We start from the raw sequence: 26,881 nt of genomic DNA on the forward strand, positions 1-26,881 counted from the left end.
CATGGCAACACAAAAACCGACACAGATTTGAAGTATGATATTTTCACTCTGTCCTCCTAGCAGGACAAATGCTGAATTTCAGGCAAGCTTGTTACATAAGGACGACTGTTGTTTACGCATGATACACATCATGCCACTGATCATGCCCTAATGCCCTGACAGAAGGATGGGCCACACAACAGCTATAAAAAAAAAATGCAATTATAACAGTCCTTACAGAGATCTGTTTCAGTCTGCCACTACAAATCTGACACCTATTTATTAACATACATTTTGAGATTCCATTAATTTATGTCTGATATGGATGACTTTTCTGGGCAGGCTGCAGGAACACGTTGACAGTAAAACAACTTTCATATGTGCCAGGGACTGATGCATGAATAAATAAACAACATTCTGCACTGATTGATGTTATGTCATGTTTATCACCAGAGGCAGACGGTAGCAGATGGAATAAGATGCAGAGTGCTGCCTGGTGACTAACAAGTGATTCAGGCACATCACAGGGGGCTTTTTGCTTTTTGAAATTAGGTTTAAATATCAAAGTAGGTACATAATCACAAGGCCAATCACAGATTATCTATTTAAAGTGACGAGCTGCCAAGACTGGCATGTGTGAGACAGGAAATAGGAACAGAAAGAAAGAGATTTGCTTGTTTATAAAGCGCTCTGAAAATGTGTTTGGGTGAGTTTTACCAGAAATAACAAATGAAGTTGAACTGAGTTCAAAGTAAATCTTACAGACCTGAGTCTTCCACGAGGGCCATATCCGTGAGGGTAGCCATGGCTGTGGGAGCGTCTGGGAACTGGCTTGTCATCTTCGTGCATGTGATGTAGTGAAGGCGAGCGGGAATGAGATGATCTGGAGCTGCCGGTACTCTGGAGACTGCTGTCAGGGATCTCTCCATGACGACTCTGACATGGATCAGAAGAAGAGATGAGTATCACATGCATGTCTTAAAATAAACTCCAAATGTACCGCATCAGGGATATCAATTTATTGCTTCACTAGTTTCCCATTAACGCATTTATAATCTTATGTTAATATGTGCAAACACATGTTGATTTTTCACACCTGCCCCGCTTCATTTACCTCTCCAAGGCTGCTGTGCTGTTGTCCGAAAGCTGGCAGACTGCGCAGTGAGGGGACAGGGGAGTGACCCTGGCGGCCACGGACTTCTCGGGGTGCCGGAGCGTGAATGTGATCATGGTCCCCGTTCAGGTTGTTGTCACTTGCAGAGCGGAGTAAGGAACGGGGTGAGGGCAGGGGGCCAGGCATCACACGTCGACGGTTGGTGTAGGAGGGGGTCTCCCTGAAAGGCACTGACAAAAAAAAGAGACACATGCTTACCTAGAAGTGCATTTTACAGCAGAGTGCAGAATGAACAGAAAGCTTTGATGGGAAAAATTCTTCTCTCAAGGTAACTAAAATGTGTTAAAAGCTTGGTGCCAGGCTGCACTGAGTCTTTGAACCTGTGTATATATGCAGATATAAAGTATACAATGTGCAAACTTTTACATGAATATCATGTACTGGTGGTAAAGCAGGTGGTTTCTTGTCAGTCTTATCAATTATTTTATCTAATCATTGAAGAACATTAACCAAATATGGAATAAAAAGTCATTTGATAACGGGATAACTGAATCGACATTTAAAAACTATTAATGTGTGTTTAGGTTTACAATTACAAAAACCTGCACATTTGCTGGGTAAAATAATACATATCTATAGTGTAATGATAGGGTGGTAATAAATTCCACACATTACAAGTGATTTCTATTTTACTCTGCTGACTGTTGCAAGGGATACAGTATTTGAATGAGCCAATTTTACAATACAAAGAGTGAGGTATTACATCCTGTCCACACCAGATGGCAGAGTTTTCCTGTGTGTTAATTCACAGAAAAACTGCTCAACTCAGCTGGCATCCAATAAACCCCTTGAAAACCTCTCTGGAAGCCTTTCATTTCTATCTCCTTAACTTCATTTTTCTCTACGTCTGTATTCAAAATATAATCACTTTCCTTGAGCTTCTCCACTATCCAGGGCCAATCTGATATCTCTCCAACTCTACATTCATGTTTAAACGTATAATACACAGGGAGCGCTACTGTTTATGACCCCTGCTGTCTTACCAACATCTGATGCTTTGTGGACCTTAATGATTTCTGCCAGATCAAAGTTTCCTGCTATTATAGCCACCTGGAAGTGGGAGAAGAGAAAAGTACAAGAAAGTGAAAAGGGGCAAGCATATAAATGATGCGAAGTGGACAACAGCAAAATTTAATTCTGTGGAAAAAGATTTAAAAAATAAAATAAACGACCCACAAAAATTCATAAACACGAATACATTTTAGTTGGTCATTTTTCCCTCACCCTCTCTACGAATAAATAATTAAAACAATTAGCCCTTTGTTCAAGCAGATGTGTAAAATCTGTATGTGTACACTGTATAGACCAGCCTGCCTCATGTAGAAACAGGTTAGGTTTGATCTGCTGAGGAAAGTGTCAGTGTGAATTTCACAGGGTCTTCATCAACTAGGAAGGCCGGACCACAACTGTAAGCCTGTGTTGGTAGAAGCCATGATGCTGGCTAATAACTTCATTGTATCTATTCAAGCAACATTTGACAATATACATCAATAATTAAGCTCTGACATGTCAATAATGTAACGTATAATAGACACAGTAACATGCAGTGGTTTTTGGATATCATACATACCTGAAAAGAGGTCTGGCTGTTGTAGTTCTTTATCTCTTTATTGCCCCCCCGGAACAGGAGAACTCGTGCACAGCTATCCTGAATGATAACAGAGAGATTTATATGTTTGGCTTGGAGTAATCATTATGTCACTGTATTTGATCTGATCGTAATCAACAACATACACATACAAATGCACATATTCGTTCTTGACGACATACACACGAGGACACAAGCACATACGCATAGTGACGTATGAAGCTTCTGTGGGTGTCATTTCAAAACCTCTAATTGGCCTCTTTATCAGAGGTGGGTGGTATAAAAAGTATAAGTCACGTGACATGAAATGGATTCAGTTATACTGATGTGCAGGATTTTAAATGTCACATCAGAAAAAGAGCACCTCAGCATCAAATCAACTCACTGTCTTAACCAGTGCCACTATTAAGTAGAAATAATGGGCCCCAAAAAAAGTGTGCAAACATGTCTTATTTGCTAAAACAAATGCAGGACTGGATGCTGAAAGGTAGAGAAATGGACATCCTACTCTGCCACGGAGACAGGACTAATGATTTCTAAATTGTTACAAAATCTAGACTTTATGCAATTTGGAGATGGCCTTAAAAATTCAAATATCAAGTGGGAAATAATAATTTGTGTGCCATGCAGTGACAGTTGTTGCCAGAGGCAGTATTACAAGGAGCTTCTTTGATCACCTCTAAAAGAAAGAGGCTTACAAGACTGTTTGAGAATGGCTCTGACAGAGGTGGCAGTGTAAAAAGAACAAGGGTGTCTCATGAGAAACCCTTGTGGCTAAAAGTGAATTTAAGAAAAAGTCAGTTCCAAGAAGTGCTTCTAAAAATGACAATATCGACAATTTAACTTTAGCCTTTGACAACTAGTCACTGTCTTATGACAAGAAAGGTCAGAGTTGGAAGAACATCATAACTGCTACTAGTGTGAGTCTATACAAAGGCATGATTTCCATCTAAACTATTGTACAAAGCCATGGTGAGACCTTGGCATTGGTGAAAACAATGTATTCATTATGTTGTACCAATCTGAAAACATTTCATAAAGCACAGCCACCCAGTTGTATAGCTGCTGTACAGTCCTTTAAAGAAGAGAAGAACAGAGCACACACACAAAACCTTTTTTCTCCATTGGTATTGGAACTAGCGACGTTTCCAACTGTGAAAATCCCAAACTATGAATACAGAGGACGTGATGGACATGGATACATTTTGAAATGTGTCCTGACTGACCCGAACATTAAGTCGTATATATTTGAGTATATGGCCAAAGAAGAAATGCAGTGGAGAGAGGCCAAAGCTACAGCTGTATTAGTTGTGAGAGAGGATATGGCCAGCGAAGACATTCCGGAAACTGAGATGCAGTTTAGCTCAAAACTGTAACTGAATCATTCTGCTGCAAGAAATTTCAGCATGGGCAGTTATTTTTGGATGGTTTTGCCAATGTCAAGTGCAAGAGCCCATGTGTGCATTATGGTAAAGTTTTCTCCTCACCTGGACAAAGATTTGCTGGACACCTTCTTTAGGATACTGACGATAAACTGGAAAAGAACACTAAAGACAGCAAGGCAGATGACCAGTGAGTGAGCACTTTTGTCACTAAACACTGTTTTGGCCATCAAAGTGGATGAGGGTAGTGATACAAAACAATGAAACAATGTTGGACCAGCAGTTTTCTGCTTAAGTTACATTATATAAACAGCAATATAAGCTTCATGATGAATAACCACCACCTTTGCTGTCATGTCCTCTCTGAAAATAATCACCTGTCTGCTTAGCTTAATTTTAGCACTCAAAAATATATTTTTCAGGGCATCTGAAAATGTTTTCAATTCCAGGGCTGATAAAGAATGTAAAAAGCATCATTGTTAACACTGTGCTACATTAGAGAGAAATACAAAACTGTAATAATGGGCCGCAGCACGTCAAAAGCAGTAATGATTCTGAATGTGACGGAATAACCAGCAAGGAGACAAAACATTTTGTTTATTTATTTCAATTTATTTAATTGCAAAAACCGGGCTTGGAATGCTTTTTAAGGGGCAGCGAAAATAGTGCACAACATTTGGACAGCTGTTATACTGTAACGTGGGCTTTTCTAGACTCTTTACGGTTAATATGGAAAGTCCTTACAAAAAGACCTAAGACTGTACAATAACTCACCTCTGGCAAAATCCATCACATAACAATAACACTGTTGACTGTGTTTCTTGGTTGTTTGTATATAATATATGTAGATATATACTGTACTGTATATACTGTGTATATACTGTGCATTTTATATTTTTTTTACTGCTATTTTATTGCTTTTTTATTATTCTATTATTATCTTATTGCTTCTGTATGCTGCTGTAGCGAAAAAAAAATTCCCCTCGGGGATTGATAAAGTAACTACCTAACCTAACCTAACCTAACCTAACCTAACCTACCTAACCATGCCCAGCAAATACTCTGGGCAATAAATGTGCAAGTGTGAGTGTAGAAAGTGAGTGTAGAAATCCAATGGTTTTAATGTAAAGGCATTCAACATATTAGAGCCTGTTTGCAAAGCAATCAATTAACGAGAACTAAAAACAATTTGGGTCAAAAACACGGGGGCTGAAATTGGTTTAATACAAGGAACACATTTCAGCAAGCCCAAATAGACACCCTGATTAGTTCACAGCCACACATTCTTCTCCTTTGTTTGTAGGACAATTGCCATATATTGTTTTGTGTGTAAATGAGTACAGCCCCCGTGGCAAAAAAGCCCAATTGTAGATTGACAGACAGGGTAATGTGTCTATCTGCTGGCTGGCTGAGGGTCAATATGTAATTTAACGCAGAGAGCAGAATTAATAGGACTGGCCTTTCTCTACAATCAGCACAATGACTGTGGTGACTCCTGTCACACATTCAGGAACATGCCTGCACAGCTTAATTGAACATGTGGTTCAGTTAATAACATCCATGTGGTTTTACTCATCAAGCTGGGTATATTTGATGACCGAGTCTTGCATGCACTGGAGCACCCTCTTCTGGTTAAAAAAAAACAACACATAGATGGTAGCTAAGTGGATGATGCTGTGTCGGAGTCTGCCCTGAGCTGAACTTTCTAATGACCTGGGTGTCAACTGAAACACAGAAAGCCTGGGAAGTCCATGTGAACATCGATGGTGAGGACACACGGGTATTTATAAATGAAGCAAGTGTTATGACTAATGAATAATACTCAAGTTGCTAATAAAAACAGTAAGGGTTGAAAAAAGCTAAAAGCCCATATAGATAAATGCCCATGGCCGTTACATTAGCTTATGCTAATAACCTCTACGTTATACAGTTGCATGCCAGCCATGTGCAAACACATACAAAACACACACACACACACACACACACACACACACACACACACACACACACACACACACACACACACACACAACACACACACACACACACACACACACACACACACACACACACACACACACACACACACACACTTCTCCTTGAATACCGTTATAAGGATCACCATTTTAAGAGCAAACAATATGTGACGAGCTAACTGTGCATGACCTTGTATGTTTTATTCATGCAGATATGTGTGTGCATATGGAAAACATCTCTGTATTTCTGCTTTATGTCTTTGGTGCCAAAACATGGAATCACTACGAATACATCAAGGTTTGAGAGAAGTGAGATGGAAGAGGGATAGGACACGTACTGCAAGTGAAAGATACAAAGATACACTCAAGTAAAACACAACAGCTATGATACAATCAATACCCCTTAGCCTAGTCTATCCGGAGGCTGTTTTTAAAGCAGTACATGTATCATAGTCTATCCTTTTATTTTAGCACACAGTAATGAGAAAACATGGCTAATTCAAACTGTTTCATGACTCTTCTTTAAGCCACGGATCGTGATCATGTTTGCTGAGGTGAGTGGGGAAAAAATAAATCAATATAGTTCTTGCTAGTTATGCATGTCCCTGTACGGAGTTAAATAGATAGAAATAACTAGTTGTAAATGTCACACACAGCCCATCTGGCTCAATCTCTCCACTTCTATGCATTTTATTTGACAGAGATTCTTGTGTCTGCGTCTGTTGATGCAAACATATGTTACCGTCTTATAATCAAATTAATGATGATGTGAGTACCCCAACAGTTGAACCCTTAAATTTGGCCAATTTGGTGACTTTCTACTCAGTTTTTTTTTTACAGATGCATAAACTTGCACACACAAACACAGAGGCCAATTACAGTGCAAGCCATCTGTCTTTCTGTTCTCCCCAAGGCCGATAGGAATTCATTAAGAAAAAACATTTTGGTCCTCACCGTGGCTTACTAGATGTGATTACTGTAGCTACATACAGTAACGAGTTAAGTTAAGTACTTTACACTAATGATGCAGGTCATTCATGTGTAAAGATTTGACAGATGGTTCCTCTCGCAGCCATGTTTATACATTTGAGGATTCCTTCTGTCATCAGACCTGAAGCAGCAGATTTGGCATCCTCCACTGACTGTAGACCTTGTTTTTCACATTAGATTGTCACTAACATCTAATGCACAAAAGATACACGATTTAAAGCTGAAACGCTTTAAGTAAGAGCTGAATCATTTCTTGTTAGTGTATACAAAACTGCCAAAATACAAAAACAGTAGCAAAAAAAAATTCAGTGAAACCTCCTTTGGACAGCAGTTATCCCAAGATTCCCTTGGTTGGACTGATTTGGACAGTTGTGTGTGTTTTCACTCATCAGTGCTGTTCTCACTTGTCATTTCCTACACTACTGTGTCTTTACTCAGTTATTCATCCCACCACCTCCCATGGCAGGCAAAAGAGCCCTGCCTTACACTGCTGCTGATCACATACATGACTATGTGAATGGTATTAGCCAGCCATACCTAAGCAATGGGACTTTCCTAGCATTGACAAAGCTTATTCGATTGATGATAACTGTATGTTATCTTATCATTCATCCAGTCTCTCCCATCTGTCCCCCTTTATGACACTCTCTATTTTTTCTCCATATAGATCTATTGATCTGACCACCGGACTACTGGTTTCCCAGTCGATTCTACCAGCCCATTTCTTACTGTGATGGTACATAGTCATCCAAGCCAGGCCTGCTTCAGGCCTGCTGGAACCCTGCTAAGACACACTGATCAATCAGCTGGTGTTCAGTCTCCACTGGCAGGATAACAGCTATTCTCATCAGCTGAGGGAAAGAGCACGGACGGGGTCCATTACCAAACTGAAGATGAACAAGAAGTTGAACAAGTAACTGTAAATTAAACTGTTCATCCACTCTGTACTTTGATTATGTTCCACCCCTTTACAGACACACAGCTACACCGTTGTGTTTCCAACAAAGAAAAAGGACATGACATTTACTCTACATTGACAATAATTTCTGCATAGACATCCCCCAACCATAACTTACCTAAGCCTAACTTGCAACTGACCCAATGCTGACGTTAAAAACTGAAGAAGCTTTTCGGATGAGACACAAAACGTCTTTAAGAAACAAACAAAACAAAAAATCCAGTTGCCTTTGGATAAAACATAAATCTTACGCTCACCTTAAACCAAGTCCTCATACTAAAATTTAACAATTAATGTATGTCCCCACAACTAGAGTAATACAAGAACACATACACATCCTGGTCCTCCCTGCTCCGAGAAGGGGAACATGTAATGGCTTAAGTCACGTGGATGTGTTAAAAACATCATGTATTAAGTATTGATGCTGTGCTTACCAAACACACACACGTGCGCACACACACACACACACACACACACACACACACACACACACACATACACACACACACACACACACACACACACACACACACACACACACACACACACACACACACTCATTCACTCTCTCTCTCTCTCTCTCTCTCTCTCTCTCTCTTTCTCTCTCTCTGTTGAGACTATAGTGTTCCAGTCTAATTGAAGCAGGTCATTCATCACAACTGGAATTAGCTGAACAATACATAGTTAAAAATCACAACACGCAAACACACTTACACATGCATGCACACATTTTTCACTTCTTTTACAGAGAGAGGGAGAAAGTGCTCATCCAATCTTCATTAACTGAGCAACACTAGTTCCCAGTGAAGCAGCAGAAAAGCCTCCTCCTGAGCACTCAGTTACATCTTTCTCTTTGAGCAGCCTCAAACCCACCAGTGCATGGGCATAAAGTACCTAACAATCCTCATGGTTTTTACATAAGTATGCTGGTTTTCACTGCCCTCATTCACCACTGTTCTACTGTACTTCTCCTGATATGAAACACGTTCATTTATATATATATATATAAAAAATACCCTCTATGTATTTTATCTCGTTATCACAAGATTTTCCAGTATACCACACAGAGCTTCAAACCACCACCTCAACCATCTCTTCAGGCAGAAACTGCTCTGACTTTCAGACTGCAAAGTTTGACAGGTATGCACAGACTCAGAAGAATCATGTTGGTGCTGATTTTTGTTGAAATTAAAGAAAAACAAGGCTGACAGTTTTCTATGGTTTTCCAATTGCAAGCGAATCCCATGACAAGACTAAATTTGTCACGTAAACAAAGTAGTTCCGGTATAGCCAAACCCTGATATGTCTGACATATAGTTCATTTAAAATCATTAACAAATAACATCATTCTCCTGCCATACTGTAAATAATCTTGACAGCTCCAAATGTGTGGTAATCTAAAACAGAAAATAGAGCCCAAAAGTAAGATTTCCTAAAACAAAAAACAAAAAACAACAAAAAGAACAAACGATAGTTCCCAGCCTGTCTCACCATTATTCATTATATTTGAAAATGAAATGCATAGCTATGCATATATCTATGCTGCTTTTTCCTTTAACATTGACATCTTCGTTAACAAACAGCACAGAAGCTTGAAGGTATTGGCAGACTAACACATTGCTTTTTAGTTTTTCAGGACATTTGTTGACAAAAAACAAAGTATAGAGTAACACAAGCCTTATCCTTTAAGACACGCTCCGCAAAAGAGAAAATTGCTGGAAATACAGAACAAGGTTAGGATCTTCAGCGTCGGCTCACTGTCCTTGTGAGGACAGCTCAATAATTATCCTGTATGACAGTCACAGTCTGGCACCAATAGTCTCTATGGCAGCATTTGTAGTGAAATATAAACCATCAAAAATAATAAATTATAACAAAGAACTACCTGCTACTTCAATCAAAATTGCGTTAACGATCTACATTGAAGAAATATTCCTGTTTTATTTCTACACTCCCACTTGGACTAGTTCTCTTTAATTTCCCCTTTCAGATCATTATCACAACAGGCAACAAATACAGCAGAGATAATGACCAGGTGTAGCATACCTATGCTTTAGACTGCCACTCTAATACACACAAATGTGTATGTGCATGCACACACACACTAAGAGGCAAGGTATGATGAGAAGACTATGCTGCAAATCTCAAGACCCTGTATAGAAACATTAAGTCTCTGCATTGCATAAGTGACCGTCAGCAAGACGATGAAGCCCCACGACTTTCAATGTTGCAGCACAGTCACTGCTCATACAACTCTTGGACGACGCGCAAAGACAAACACTTACACACTTACATGACAGAAACATATGAATGCTACAATTCACACACATGTATATATAGTACAGTTGCTTCAGAAAGTATTCTGATTCCTTTACTTTTGCACACTTTTATGTATACGGAGGTCTTAAAATCCACACTGTCAGGACAAAATCCAAGCCATAAAGTCCATGTGTGGTGAGGCAAGGACAAGGGCACCATTATAGGATCAAATTAGGGTCATAAAGATTTCGAGCTTGTGAAATGATGTTCACAAATAATTTTACATTCTGCACTTGTATTTCACGATTTATGTACACATAAAAAAAAAATTGCATGCTTTTACCTGAATGTGTAGGCTTTTAAAAGAAAAATGTTCTCACAAATTCAAATCTGTGAATGTGTGAAACTGTTTTGCAGCTGGAAACATTTTTGTGTATCTGCAAATCTGCACATCATTTCCCAAGCACAACATCTTTATGACCCTAAGTTGATCCCATGCACCATTTCTAAAGCTTTGAATGTTCCCAGGAGCACAGTAGCTTTGATTATTGAGAAAATAAATAAATTCCTGGACTCGTTGTAGAATCTGGCCAAATTGAGACGCCAAGGAGGCTACGCCTTAGTCAGGAAAGTGACCAAGAAAATTACAGTCACACGAAAAGAGCTTCAGAAGATGGGAGAACCTGCCGAAAGGACAACCATCTCAGCAGCACTGCATCAATATGCCCTCTGTAACAGAGTTGCTAGATAGAGGCCACTCTTGAGTAAAGGCATAACAGCCCAGTTTGAGTTTCTTTTTTAAAGGACTCTGAGAGCACAAGGCAAAATATGATCTTTTTCATCTTTTAGTGGCAGAATTTCAGTCATAGTATTGCTGGATCTCAGTGTTGCATTTGACGTAGTGAACCACAACATATTACTAGAACAAGAGGTAAACTGTCTGGGACATTCTGGCACAGTACTAAACTGGTTTCAACTACTTTTCAACTGTTCTGTACTTGCTCTCGCTCGCTTAGATTATAGAAAACAACAACATAATGTAATTATGCAGATGACAAGCAAATGTGCATCACCATCTAACCAGAAGACTATAATCCCATACAAGTTCTGAGGAAGCACATTGAACATATTAACGATTGGATGTGCCTGAATTTTCTTCAATTAAACATAGATAAAACTCAATTGTTTTTGGAGACATAGAAGAACGATTGAAAGTTAGTGTTCAGCTTTAATCTGTTAAATTGAACAGACTCAGTCACAGACTAAGCGAGAAATTCTGGTGTAGCCATGGACTCAGACCTGAATTTTAATAGCCACATTTAGACAATTACAAACTGAGCCTATTATCACCTGACAAACACATCAAGGATTATAGGGCAGCAGGATTTGAAAAAACATGTCCACGCATTTATCTTCAATTGACTAAACTACTGCAATGCTGCGTTAACAGGTCGCTATAAAAACACTGATCAGACAGCTGCAGCTGATTCAGATTGTTGCTGCTCAAGTCTTCACCAAAATGAAGAAAGTGGATGATATCACTGCAGTTGTCAGATCATAAAACTGGTTTCCTGTCTGTCAAATAATTAATTTCAAAATACTGCTATTAATTTGTAAAGCCCTGAATGGTTTAGGGCCAAAATAAATGCCTGACCTGCTACTATGTTATGAACTATCCACACCCCTAAGGTCGTGTGTGTGTGATTTCAGTCCACAGAGTCAAAACTAAACATGAAGAAGCAGGATTCAGCTTTTATGCTACCCATATCTGGAACAAACTCCCAGGTAACTGCAGGTTTGATACAACACTCAGTTCTTTTAAATTTCTGTATTTTCAGTTTTACACTGCACTGTAATTTTCATCAAATTTTTAGCTTGCTTTATGTATTATATTTGAATGTTTTAGTCACTGTTTTTAGTTGTTTTTAAATATCCTTTTCTTTTGCCTAATGTCTTGATGCTTTTAATGGTTTTATGTGAAGCACTTTGAATTGCCTTGTTATTGAAATGTGCTATATAAATAAACTTGCCTTGCCTAAATCAAGGCTGACGACTTTTCTTTAACAAAGCCTTTAATTAAATTGAATAATCACTAATTTCTTACACTGCACTGTAACGTTTACTCTTGTATTTTTATTTCATTTTTCAGCTTGTCTTTAATTTTGATCTTTATGCTTTTAAAAAAAATTTTTGTCTTGATGGCTTTTATGCTTTATGTAAAGCACTTTGAATTAATTCGTTGTTGAAATGTGATATACAAACACTTGCCTGGTCTTATCCTTACGTGTCACAGCTAAAACTCAGAATTAAACCCAGCAGAACATCTGTAGATAAACCCGGGGATGGCAGTTCCCAGACACTTCCCATCACATTCAATGGAGCTTCATCTGCCAGGAAGAATTGGATAAACTGTCCAAATCCAGGTATGCAAAAATTGGAGGAACTAACACGAAGATTTAAAGCTGTAATGGCTGCTAATGAAGCAAAGTAAAACTGTCTTTTAAAAACTGTTTTTGTTTTTTATTGAGCGTAGATTAATGGGAAGACAGGTGAATAATATTCATTTAAAAGTTTCATTTTATTTTTTTTTATTTTTTTTTATAAAACATCTGTAGAGTATTGTTAAGTGTGGTTAAGTTTAGCCAACAAAAACCAGTCGAGAAAAAACTGTGGATGTGGCAAATGATTTAAGAAAGCAAACACACGTTCAGATGGGAAATAAGCTCTGCTCCCTGGTGTAGAAGATAAACGTGTCACATGGCCATTTACCTCTATGACCTCCAACTTGTCACCCCGCTGTGTGAATATGACGCGTCCTCCTGCATTGGCACTCAGCATTGGCATTAGATGTAAAGTGTGTAATGCACATCCATCCATTATAAATGCAATTCCACAGAACACTGACCTCCCTCTACTCCCCAAACACACAAGCCATTAAATGTTTTTTTTTCATAGATGGTACCTGGTTGTAGAGAGCACACACATGCAAGGCAGTGTTTCCAGATGCATTCTGGGCACCCATGTCCGCTCCATAGAACAGCAGGTGTTCCAAGTGCTGCACATGACCATAGCGGCAAGCCTGAAAGGACAGAGTAACACATTTACTATTTTTACAAAAGAAAACCTTTTTTTACACATATAGTTGAAAGGAGGCGAGTCTCTGAGAAAAGAATGTAGGACAACCTATTTTACAGTAATATTTGTTGGGAGATGAATTGTATTAAAGAATGACAAAATTATCCTTTTTTCGATTTTGACCAAGGATGTAATCGGTATGTGAAACTTTGCCAAAATTAGTAGACAGCACATTGTATTTTTGTGAGCTGACCAGGCACAATGAACAAAGGTTACCTAAACAATCGAGAGTTTGGCTGCAGCCTCTGGCCCTCTATTTTTTGACAAAAGCAGCAGAAACAGTCTTCTCCTTGCCATGGCCAAACTAATGTAATGTTAATGAAACCTATCTATTTCCTCTGCCACAAAACACATTTGGGGCAATGATTATGGTGGAATAGCTTGAATGTGCCTCTGCATCATCACCCAAACAGTTGTTACAAATGTTAAGACTGGTAAACCTGAGAAATGGTAAAATTACCAAATTATTTAGCCCAAGCTTTTCCTTGGGCTTTATCCTTAGAGAAATTCTCCTCACACATGTTGCCAACAGTCTCAAAGAGGAAGGGAACAACTCCTTTGTATCACCTGGGGCTAAATGTAAATCTGTGAAAAATTTTCTGGCAAGAGTTCTGCCTTTTTTTTTCTGTTTCTTTGTTTTACAAAACTGGGAGCAATAAACTTTTCATCTAATCTCTATCTTCTCTCTTTTTTTCCCCTCCCACTCTGTGGTTTTGTCCTGTGTCATTGACAAAGAAGCACACAACTCTCCCCCAGCAATTGTTCTCCCCCTCCTGTGTTCTGTCTCGCTAAGAGTGTGTGACAGCAGTGAGACAGCGCACAAATGATGCTGGGATTGTTGTTGGTTATCAGCCCTTCTGCAGTGTATCCTATTATACATGATATATACCACAAGAATGCTAATACTGGAAAGGACACAGAAAAGGGGGAGAAACAGGGAGGAGGGCTTGAAAGAATTTTACATTTTTAAAATTTTTAGGGTTGAAAGACAATTTACTATACAGGTTGAAGGCGATTTACTATACAGTATCTTGAATCCATATACAAAGGCACATCATTGACATTAAATGATCACTCCTTCCATTTAAACCCCTTGCTGTAACCACGCACTGAAAAGGCACACAGAAACAACCCCTCATAGTCTTATCTCCCTCTGTGTATGTCTGCTAAGACACACCAGAAAACAATCATTGAAAAACATCTTTGTATTCTTATCATACAATTCTCTTACTTTTGTGAGGTTTGATTGTGAGTGTTCCTAGCTGGATTCACCAAACTCTCTTAAATGCACAATCTTGAGTCATGAGTTGTTTCTTACTGCTGCCAAACTGATGAAAGCCACACGTTCATGAAAAGGCATGCGTTTGTAATCTGTTCCACTCTGTGTGGTACAGGCAAATTTACTACACAAATATAAAACAAATTATAAAGTCAGAGTAAAAAGAAGACGTTGAGCCGGCGAATATCACTGGAAAAACACATCTACGTAGTATGGTCAGTAGTCCTTTTAGAGAACCACTTTGTTGAAATTAGACAATAATAACAGTACACCTGCCAACGATTAGAGCATTGCCACGTTGTGACAGACGAAGGGTGAAAGGTTGGATATGAAGATAAGATGAAAATGTCTCTTTTAATCAAAGTGATTCATCACCAATACAAGAGGCAGTCAAAAGGACAACAATCACAGATTTATTAGTCCAGAGAAGCCTCTCATGGTTGCAGACAGCTGTCAGATAGAGAGAACCTGCCTATCAACTACTGAAATGTTGAAGTTGGGTGAATACCACAAACTCTCTTCAATCGCTTGTGCTTATCACTTTATTCAAGTGAATGGTTCCTGGTTCTGAGCTAAGGTAATCAATGCAACAATCCACAACATAAAGGTTACAGCATTTGATAAATAACTGACTAGTTTCATTTAACCTTTTTGGTAATTTTGTGTCTTATCATAGAATTCAACTTTCAGGTCTCATTATCCCAGGAACAAAAACAAACTGAACTTTCCTTGTAGTACATAATTAGCTCACAATAATAACGAGAGCAAGACCTTGAGATGAACTACACTAGTGTGACGTCACCAAAATAGCCATGGAAAAGAGAGAAACAGACAGATGAAAAGGAAATCAGTGGGAACAAACGAGTACTGAGAGACTGGTGCTGTAGACAGCCAACTATTGACTGACAAGGTGCATGTTTTTAAGCTTCATTTGCTGAGTAGGGTTTTTCCTGCAATGCACTTCAAAGTTATTCTATTTAGTCACAACATATAAATCAGTATAAATAAAGTTTGGTGTCATCTCCTTTGATAAATATATTGATGAAATAAATATTTCCAAAGAGAAAAAGGGTTGTATTCAAACACACCACATTTGTTCATTTAACATTTATTTAACATTAGGATAAGCTTGATTCTCCTATTATCATAACAGCAAAATGTTGCCATTCAACATTTATTCTGCCTTTATTTATATTCAATGTCAGCGACAGAAGCAATGAATCCCACAGCTGTCTGGTTACATTTACAATACAAGAACCTTAAGACCTTTAGTCTCTTTCTGTCACTACTCAGATTGAAGCTAGAAAGCCCTGACACGTAGAAAAAAGCATGTGGGCAATAACCTACATTATGTTTACAGAGCAGGGGATTCCTTGAAGCTGTATGTGTGTAAAATGCACAGAATACACAGTGTTTGCTCTTCGTAAGACAGGAAAAAGTATTTCTACGACCAAATCAGACAGGCGCTACCACTTGGACTGCCAGGCAGTGGCTTGAATACAGCTGCAGCGACAGTAGAACGAATAACTTTGGGGTTATTATTTATAACTCTGCCACTCCGCTGTTCTGCAGAAATCAAGTGTAGAAACACACATACGCATGTAATGACATTTTAGTAGACATCAGCTGACATGACAGTTCCTTGCTGTGGCTGCTGAGTGATCCCGCCCTTGATGACGTTGCGAGTCCAGCGCCACCGTGTGAATGCCACTTGGCACAATTTGTTTGTAACCATCAGGCTTTCAGCAGCACATTTAATTCTGGAAATTGCCACTTGACATTTTCATTGACCCAGTGCACCTGATATCAGCTGTTCTGATCCTCAAATGACTAAAGGAGTGCGGTTCTCAAAAAGAGCATATTATTGGTGAAGCTGTGTTCTGCTGAATCTTATTCTAAAAAAAATTTGAGGATTTATATGCATCTGCCACGGGAGTTTAAGGACGGCTAAATTTGGTTAAGTATGGATGTGCTGTGTGTGCTGTATAAGATGAACATACGCCTCAATTCAGGCTTTCCAGCAGGAGCAGAAACACAAGTCATGTTTTTTTTTTTAATTTTAAGGTAACAAATTTATATCAGTATCTAAATCTAAACCGACCGCAATTTGGACCTCACTGGGAATAATTGAGAAGATTAGGGTGCATCATTTCTGGAGCAAGTCATCTTCAGTCATGACAATCTGCAAAGCAGCAAAATGTATTGTGTTGATACAGTTCATCGAGCATTTACAAAACAATGTTAATGATGTTTGGGCTTGTGTGATATCCAGAGGAGTTACATAAACAACAGGGATAAAGTACTTTTGTCTGAACTTAATTGGCTATCGGCATGTAATTCCATCAGGTCTCCCCACTCCCATAATAAAATTGCAACACTGAGAGCAAGTCCACACTGAGGTGGTTAAATTTGTAAAAACATATTTTTCTCTCTGCTTCAGACCTCTGTCCAGACTAATGCAGTTGCTCTGTAAACCTTTGGTTATCAGATAGTGTTTAGGGGCCACAATTAAATCAACATGTGATACTTGCTACAACAGAATCAAATAAATATGTAAATGAGAACTCTGTTGTGAATAGAGTTGTTTTTGAAGGGCTTATGTGTCATTCAACTGCTGCGTCAAAGTCCCCAGCGCTGATCTCAGCACAGTGCATTCCTCTCAAAGCTCGGTAACACCTGGGGGCCGTCCTCTCAGGTTGGGAAGAACAAAGGAGGGCATAGCGGAAATTGAACGAGCTTCAAACAATACACACACGCCCTAAAGTAATAGCACTGCCATTCTAAAATGCTTCATTGTACAGTATGTTCTAATTAAAAAAAAAAAAAAAAAAAAAAAAAAAAAATCCTTGTTTCATACTGCGCTTGCAAAATAAAGAATAAAAAAAATACTTTTTAAAAACATTCTTCAGTTTTGTCTACTCATCTATGATCAGTCTCAATGAGTCTTTCTAACTTAAATTTGGTTTCTCAGTGTTTTAGAGGCAGTGCATCGGTCATTAAATGCATATTTTTCCTCGCCTATATTTGTGTGCAAAAGAGTGGTGTTTTTGTTGTTTTCTGACATTTGCACCCACTTCACACCTGCATTGGTGAGCTATGAAGAGGTGCGAGAGGAGCTTTACACTGTGCTGATCTCCCTATTTATCGTGTGTTACTATCTGGGGCACTTGTGAACATGTGAACAGCTGAGGTCAAAACTGTAAATGTCTCTTGGAGAGACTGTCTGAAAATGTGCGGCGTTATCCCCATATCTCAACAATATCACTCCTTCATCACTTCGACCATCATGGCAAGAATTCACTGTGCTACATTACCTTGAAAAACTATTAAAATGCTGATTAATATACAACAGTGCTAGCAGTTAGCCTAAGTAACTAGCCCAAACCACTGATATACAGATCCCGTGCCTTTTTGATGTTGTACCTAAATTAATTACGTTTGTTAAATAGATGATGGTATTTCATGTTTAATATGAGAGGCAAGTCGTGACACTGGTCACACCATGCTATATCAGTGGTGGTTTTCCACATACAAAATGTATTTGAGAGTCCAATCCACAATAATTTGCAGAAAAACTGACTTTTTCAATTGCTAAATTTAATATGTTTCTATTTATTTCAAAAATATGCTAAAAAAAAATTCAGCTGAAAGTTCAAATTGATTGAAACGTCTACCAAAAAGGCGAAGGTCAAATTTTTTTGGACAAAGGAATTACTTCCAGTTGAATTACATGACCCCTCCCCAAAGGGTTCAACCACCACAAAATAAATTCTCAAAGTGAAAAAAATACAAAAAATCAATTCAATGGAACTCTAAAAAACAGGCAAGACTTCTTACCCGCTACCCACATTTTTATTCTGCACACAACCATTCACTGCTGTTATCTGTGTGTATGTGTGTGTGTGTGTGTGTGTGTGTGTGTCACTGTGCATTACCTGGTGTATCTCCTGCCAACCATTCTCATCCTCACAGCCGACCTGTGCATGGTCGTGCAGCAGCAGCTCACAGCAGTAGGGGTCTCCTCCTACCATTGAACTGTGGTAGAGTGGAGTCAGCCCCCTGCTGTCTTTATAGTCAGGAGATGCACCCAAATCCAACAGTGTCTGGTAGACAAAGAAGAAGGTTTTAAGTCGTCAGTTGCCACTCTCAATTGTATTTATAATTACCATAGACAGTTAGAGTCAAACAGACTTGTATACATTCTTAACACCAGACACCTTAAATGCCATCTCAAGGTGAAATCCAGAAACCTCAACAAAGTAATGGTAGTGGTGGTACTGAAGAAGTCAATCACACCTCCACAGATGTAGGGTTATACACTGTCTTGTACTCTAGGCCATGTCTAAAACATTTGTAAATATTTGTTTTTAGATTTCACTTGAAGAAATTGTTCAAGTGTGACCTTTAATAGACTCACTGTACTAACAGCAACAACAGCTCATGTATGTTACACTGCCCACTGACATTGAATAGTGGGATAATTGAGCGGAAATAACAAATTCCAACTTCAACAGTTCTGGCTTAAGAGGAAATCAATTATGTGACTCGTATAAATCCTACCATTTAGATAACAAGCATCCTCAAACCACACACACCCAAGGCCAATCAGTGGTTATGCCAGCCTATTCAAAAGGGCATGTTATACCTCACATATTTAGTGATTGCTCATGTACCCTCTGCACTCAATTGCTCATCACCTGCTGCCAGATATTACCTGCTGGCAAACTCTCCTTTTCCAGAGAGAAAGTTCAGAAGAAAGCAATTGGTCGAGCAAAAGAAATAAAAGAGATGAGTCAGCTTGTGTGTGTGTATGCCTGTGTTTTACTCACTATAAGCGCTGTATGGTTCTTGCTGCGCACGGCCTTGTGCAGAGCAGTAATGCCATCTTTTGTTCTGTAGTCCAGATGTGCCCCTCCACTTTTCAGCACCTTCATGAGCTCTGCACATCCTTCTAGCTGTGCTGCCAGCGTTAGAGGACATTCTGTAAAATCCAAGGACGACAGAGAAAACAACATAAAAAAAAATAAATCTGTATTTTCAGTGACATTATTGTGCCTTCTCCTCAGAAAATGAACATCCAAAATTCCAAGCAGTCAATATTTGACAGGAAAATTGCCTATTACAGTTATTAAAATGGTGGGTTTCCATTTTCAGAGACTTTCAGAGCATTTGGGTTACTGTCGTGATTGTCAGTCTCCAGTGTGCCTAAGTGGATGCTTCCTGTTGGTGTGAAACCAACCTATTCTCATGTTCTCCTTGCTTTGCAGCTCATCTGCCAGACTACAGGTCACCCAGCAGGGAAATCTCCTTTATGGCTGGACAAACATTTGCATATACATGAGGAGATTAGCAAAGAGAATAATCCAGCTTTACCGGGAATGCAGAAGGCTTATTTTGGAAAATCCATACATGGTCATTTGTGGTGAAGACAGAAGTATAAAAAGTACAAGAGAAAAGACAAATCAAGGTTGGAAAAAAAAAGTAAAAAAAATAGTAGCCAGAGTAGTGTAGGAGTGTGATGTTTCTTAGCACATACATACTCACCTCCTGTGTCTGGATCATGGAAGTTAGGGTCCAGGCCTTTTTCCAGGAACCTCGAGACCTTTTCAATGCTCCTCTGCTGCACATACTCCATAAACTTCTTCAGGTTTGCCTAATGGAGGGAGACAAGGGAACAGGAAGAAGGGGTAGGAGAGGAAGAGACAGCTGTGATTGGGTGATGTCAGACTTGTGTGGATGGGGATGTTTAATAATGCAGTCTGGAGATGAAAGCTTAAGTCGTTGCTCTCTCCTTCTGTGTTTGAAGATTTTGTTTCTGTTCTGTCATGCCAAGCAAATGGACCATGTGCATAAGATATATATGCTATTATAGGATGGACCAAAAAAAGACAGGGAAAGGACTGTAAAGTAACATTTAAAAGGAAGACTTTTCCTTTGGAGATTAGTACCACGAAAATGAGATCCTGAGGCTAACGTTGCATTTTGAGTTCAAATGAAATGGTTATAATATTGTAGAGTGCCTGAGAGCAACACTTACACATCACTGAGTCTAACAGTGATTCTTAAAGAACAGTTTCCTAAAACAAGCACAGACACACGCACAAAGTTACATGCAAATCCTACCCAACCTAAAACGCACACACACACACACACACACACACACACACACACACACACACACACACACACACACACACACACACACGCAAATACACTTAGTTTTCTTATGATTAAAAATATGAATCACCTCAACTAAACCTGTGGAGAATAAAGTGACAAATGAAGCTGTGAGCAAGGCATCAGCACTAACACTTCATAATATATTAAAGTAGTCTGAAGAATTAGGGCAACAATCAATCTTAGATTATTTGAAACACAACAGTATAGACCATAATCAATGTAATGTAAATGTGCTGTACTTAAAAAAGATAAACAGAAATGATTGAAATAAATTTATTCCAGTATAGTTCAAAAATGAACAAATAAAATGTCAATGAAAACATGGGTGATAGTCTAATAGCCTAACATGTATCTACAGGAAGTAATTACACAATATCTGCAGCATCCCAAATGAGATTCACAGAGAAACTTTCATTACTCTTGCATTCTCCCAAGGTTTCTCAGCCTCAGTCATTACATAACATCCACATGTGCAAAAGCCTCCAGACACACACACACACACAAATTACATTTTACACAAATTAATGAAGGCACGTAATGTCACAAATTTAATGTGCAAGAATGAGAGTGGAATGCAGCAGCTGTTTGACACTCACCATGTGTGGCATCCTAAACTGTATATCCCTCGTTCTGAAAAGTCACACTCTACAACACCTTCCGAATTTCACATCACACGTCCCCTTTCTCTTCACACCAAGTCCTCTGCAGCCTGCTTGCCTCTACAAGCCTGCTTCTTGTTCACACGAACCACACTGACATGCTGTGAGGAGCTGCCTACCGCTACGCTCACCATCTCCAAGTCAAACTGAGTGAGAGAAATTCACTTTGGCTTTTTCCTTTTTTCAGATGTTCTGAGGCAGTTGTTATGGTGATGGAATACAAAGACAGCTCTGGCAGCCAATGTACACATGAGTGGGAAGAGCATTGAGGTTGTGTTTGTGAGTGTGGCTGCGTGTGTGAACAAGTGCATTTGCGTGTCCTGCATAATACTGAGGATAATGCCTTGAATAGGCACGGGGATGATTTACCAGTGATCAGCTGGGTCTGATGTGTGTTTTATTGCCTGTTGAAGAGAGAGGGCTGACAAAAAGGCTTCGTAATAATGAATCTGTTTCAGCGGGTGTCTTAATAAACTCCTAATATTTTCCTGCTTTTGCTATCTTTCTGTCTCTATAACACACACACACACACACACACACACACACACACACACACACACACACACACACACACACAAACACACACAAACACACACACACACACACACACACAAACACACACAAACACACACACACACACACACACACACACACACACACACACACACACACACACACACACACACACACAGACACACAAATGCACACTTGTGCAACAACACAAAAAGGCATATATTTTCCACATCATCCTGACATACTGACAATTGACTAAATATTCTGAAAATAGTCAAAAGAATGGCAGTCTGTCATATATCAGATTTGGAAGTCAAAGCTATGTGCAGAACTGGCGGAGTGACTGAACACGATCTGTTATTTGCAAGACCAATTATTTTATATAAAACTGGCAAAAAATATGTCGCAAATAATAGCTATTCAAAAGTCAAAAGAATTTAATTTCAATAAAACCAAAATATCTGTCGAAAAATCATTAATTTTCCTTAATTTCAAACCAAACTGCATTAACATGACTTGGTATATATATATCTGTGATAGTGAAGAAAAGACTGGAAATTACATGACTGATTGCCAGAACTAAATGCAAACCCACATTTTAATAAAAGGGTAAAACAGTTTTACAGTTTAAATTTCAAACTCAAAAACATTTCCAAAATTGCCCTGATTTCATCTTTTGGTAATATGAAACAAAAACAAAAAAATCATCCAAACTTTAATCTCTGCACCTCTTTCATGTCTCCTTTAGATACTGCAATTATTTTTCTTCCTGACTTCGTCAAAAACTGTCATGTTCGCAGCTTGAACAAAACACTCCGGAAAAGCCTTCAGCGTATAGAAAGAGATGAGTATGGATCCTTTTATTTCAACCATGTGCACTGATAGATCAATATTTAGCATTTTCATTTCCATTCCTCAATTAGTAATATTAATAAAATCAGGAAAATCCTTCCTCAGCGTGATACAGAAAAGCTCATGCATGCATTTGTTACTTCGAGGCTGGATTATTGTAATTCCTTGTTGTTACTATGTCCATATTACTCACTAAAAACCCTGCAGTTGATCCAAAATGCTGCAGCAAGATTACTGACGGCATTTAGCGAGAGAGATCATATTTCTCCTGTTTTCGCTTCTCTTCATTGGCTTCCTGTTAAATCAAGAATAGAATTTAAAATTCTCTTGCTGACGTACAAAGCTCTTCATGACCAAGCTTCATCTTATCTCAGTAATCTTATAGAACCACGTCATCCTGACAGAGCACTTCGCTCTCAGAGCGCTGGCCTGCTTGTGGTTCCCAGAGTTTCCAAACATAGAATGGGAGGCAGAGCCTTCAGTTTTCAGGCTCCTCTCCTGTGGAACTAGCTCCCAATTTGTGTTCGAGGGGCAGAAGCCCTCTCCAGCTGAGAGACTCAAAACTTTCCTTTTTGATAAAGCTTATAGTTAGGGCTGGCTCAGGTGGCCCTGAACCATCCCTTAGTTATGCTGTTATAGGCCAAGGCTGCTGGGAGACCTTGTTGTGTACTGAGCTTCTTTCCTCTCACTCTTTCACTTTCTATACAGTCATATCTCACCATTACATCTCAATAACGCCATGCTTTTTCTCTCCCATAGTTTTTGCTTAATGTCTGTTGCCTCTCCATACAGTTCCCTCGCTTGCGTAGTTTCTGTTCTTTCTTTTGCAAAATGTCCCCGGCCATGGAGCTGCATGTGTCTGCCCTGCAACTGTCGGCCCCACCAACAGTTCATGTCTTGTATCTCTATGCTGTCCTTTTCTCTCTCTGCTCTCCCCTCACCCCAACCGGTCGAGGCAGATTGCCGCCCACCTCTGAGCCTGGTTCTGTCGGAGGTTTCTTCCTGTTAAGAGGGAGTTTTTCCTTCCTTCTTTTGGAAGTTTTTCCACCCTTAAAGAGGATCCCCCCCCCCTCCTAGCTTATGTGGGAATTGTTGAATTGTTGGGTTTCTCTGTATGATGTTGGAAAGTTCTGTTGTAAGGACTTTAATGTGTTAATTGCCGTGAAATAACCTGTTGTGATTTGGCGCTATATAAATAAAATTCAATTGAATTGAATAAAATTAAAGGCCACGTCTTTCACACAGCAGTAGCAGAAAACATACAGTACCTATATTTTTCAAACATTGTAAAAACAACTCAACAACTGAAAAAAATTGCAGTACTCTGAGTTTTCTGTTTTAACAAACTGTGTCAGACCTAATGCACTATACAGGTTTTACAAAGTGTATGAAGCAAAACAATTTCTGTGTGTTTAGAGGAACAGCATGACAGCCTGTCTGAAACCACTGACTAATCTACCGTAGGAAGTCATAACCCACTAACACTGAAATGCCAATCAATCAACCTAATGGGAGATGGTCGGGGAGCTATAATTGAGCTCATTGTTGAGGGAGCAGCTGTGCAAATGCACTGGTGAAATCATAATGTCGGGAACTATTTCCAGATAAAAGCACAATTATTGCTCAGGGAAAGTCACTGAATCACACACCTTATTCTAGGCGATAAGTGCTTTGGTCTGGTGTGATAACAATGCAGTGCTGAAACTTGAAAGAAATACTATTGATGGAACAGAAAATAGCATGTTCACGTGGCCAAAATGGATTGTTTATTAACACTGCTGCAATGTTCACAGGGTCAAGACAAAGGTAGCGAGAAGTTCTCACCCTATTATTTGCGCCTGTGTCCCATGACTAATGTTTCCCACGTTTGAATATTTTTGTCTACTTCTACTTCTATGTGTGTCTGTTTTTTTGTTTGTCATAATTTATCAGAGAGTGTGTTTTTCTGTTTCACTGCTATCCCACAGTTTGCAGTCTTTATCACTAAGTGTAATTAGACAGACCCCAAACCGCATTGAGCATACAGATTTATAAATAAGGATATGTACTCATTAGCAGTGTGCGTGTAGGCCTACCAATTTGACCAGTGGGTGCAGTTTCTGTACTTATATTACTGCCTTGAGGACGGGGTGGCCCTGCTGTGCTGGATCAAGTAAAGCGAGAGGGGGGAAAAAACAAATAAAAAAGGGAAAGAGAGAGAGAAGAAGGGAGACATAAAAGATCATGTCCCATGTCAGTGCAGCACAGTGAAAAATAAATGCAGCCATAATCAACTCAGAATCTATGGAAATGTTTCAACTTGTTTAACCAAAAAAATAGCCTTCAGTGTCAGTTTGATGCTAGAACCAAGGTGTCTTTGCCTGCTCTCCATATGTTTAGAGACTATTTTCTACAAAGAAATACAAATACGTTTTGGCCCTCTTGGAAATTTCCATAAAAGTATCTGATAGATAGAAAAGTAATCTGAAAATTGGAAGTTGATGAATTAACGATACTAAAACCACTATTCATGCTGAGTTCATTTTTATTCAATAATCTGTGAGACTTCTCCTATCAATCCAAAAATATGACTTCATTGCAGTATGTAACTGACTATTACAGTTCTTTTTCCACCGTGGAGGGATTAGTTGCATTGAACAGCAGCCGTGAATAGCCCCAATCAGTCAAGCGACTGATACAACCAATCATATCACATCAATCACATATCTGTATGTATAAACAGGGATGTGGGAGTGAAACCAAAATCCAAAACACAGCCGCTCAGGTAGAAGTACTGAGAGGTGAAGCCAGAGAGACAGAGCAACCTGGCTTGTGGAAAAAAAACCAACATATTTAGCCAAAAGTCAGGGTTTAGGGAACCTCCTGGATATTGAGGGCCAGCCTCATTAATCGTAGGTCCACTGCATTTAAGAGCTACAAATTACAGGGCAAAGTCCCTGATTAATTTAGGATTCTGAATATTGAATAAATTTTGTCAGATGTGGATATATACCTTTTTATAGGGTCACCAATCAGTGGCAGAAAGGAAGTGGAAGAGCTAGCAGGAAAAAAATAATAAAGGTTCAGTATGCTAAGGATGTTCTCGTCTCCTCCACCACTAAGGAGGGGATTGACAATACAGAGAAAACACAAGTCCCCATTGTTTTTTTTGCCTTCTTCTATTAAGTGCTTTTGCCATAACTTCATTAAAGGAGGTGTACTGACTTACTGTCCTGTTCAGTAGCTCGTGCATCCATGTGTGATCCATACAGCGCTCATGAATGTGGCACAACTATAAAACCATATGCAGGATGTACCCATGTGTGTCAAGTCACTTTCGCTGCCCCATATTTACACTCATTACCAAATGGCTACATAGCCCCTGGTCCCTCACAGCTGGCCTACAGTACATTTTGCCATGGATGAGTAGTAATTACAATCCTCACAGACGTGATGCTTATTTGGGAGGATCATATACTGTTCTAATGTGAGCTGGCCCATAAAATACACACATGCTCGTAACCGTCACAACTGCTTAGGCAATAAACACAGTGAGCGAGTGCAGTGGGTCATGGGGATGCTCTGGGGACCGTCAAACATCAGGATGATATGAGCATAGCCTAAACAGTTGGGGGAGAACACAGGCATAAAAGAAGACGTGGAAGTAATGCTTTACCACGTCAACACAGAGCCCTGCTGTTAGTGCCAGCAATATTACTGACAGTGTATCGTAAAGATAAGCAGATGTTACGGTCAAAGATATTCCCATATTCCCATAAAGGCCAATTGCCAATGCCTTCATGTGACATACAAGTGTTTCATGTCCATTAGAAAAGGTTTAGACCTACTGCATTTGGAAGTTGCCATGTCATAAAGTAATTCATGATAGTTGGCAACAAGGTAGACTTTTAAAATTGTCATCATTGTGATTTTATTGTGGCTACAACACACTTATATGCAGCTACTTCGTATCGCCAA

The 26,881-nt window shown here is 39.2% G+C and overlaps 1 protein-coding gene across 8 annotated transcripts in view; it reads right to left on the bottom strand.

The window, feature by feature from the left end:
- The window catches only part of shank3a (SH3 and multiple ankyrin repeat domains 3a), a 149,663-nt gene that overhangs the window by 68,616 nt on the left and 54,166 nt on the right, over positions 1-26,881 (bottom strand). For 6 of the 8 annotated variants that reach the window (XR_011178931.1, XR_011178932.1, XR_011178933.1 and 3 more), the window contains exons 4-11: positions 20,265-20,373; positions 19,550-19,701; positions 18,656-18,823; positions 13,269-13,385; positions 2,724-2,801; positions 2,137-2,203; positions 1,094-1,323; positions 746-915 (exon numbers count right to left, since the gene is read on the bottom strand). Coding sequence is in view for 5 of the 8 variants with exons in the window: in XM_069162858.1 (XP_069018959.1) it covers positions 746-915; positions 1,094-1,323; positions 2,137-2,203; positions 2,724-2,801; positions 13,269-13,385; positions 18,656-18,823; positions 19,550-19,701; positions 20,265-20,373 (1,091 nt within the window). In the remaining 3 variants the exon portion in view is untranslated. Of the gene's footprint in view, positions 1-745; positions 916-1,093; positions 1,324-2,136; positions 2,204-2,723; positions 2,802-13,268; positions 13,386-18,655; positions 18,824-19,549; positions 19,702-20,264; positions 20,374-21,496; positions 21,524-26,881 lie in introns of those variants that run through there. The other 2 variants (XM_069162860.1, XM_069162862.1) reach the window with 2 other exon arrangements.

This window comes from Embiotoca jacksoni, unplaced genomic scaffold (genome assembly GCF_022577435.1).
Source record: "Embiotoca jacksoni isolate LCO1_2020_lvr unplaced genomic scaffold, fEmbJac1.0.p SCAF_3, whole genome shotgun sequence".
Taxonomy (NCBI): domain Eukaryota; kingdom Metazoa; phylum Chordata; class Actinopteri; family Embiotocidae; genus Embiotoca; species Embiotoca jacksoni.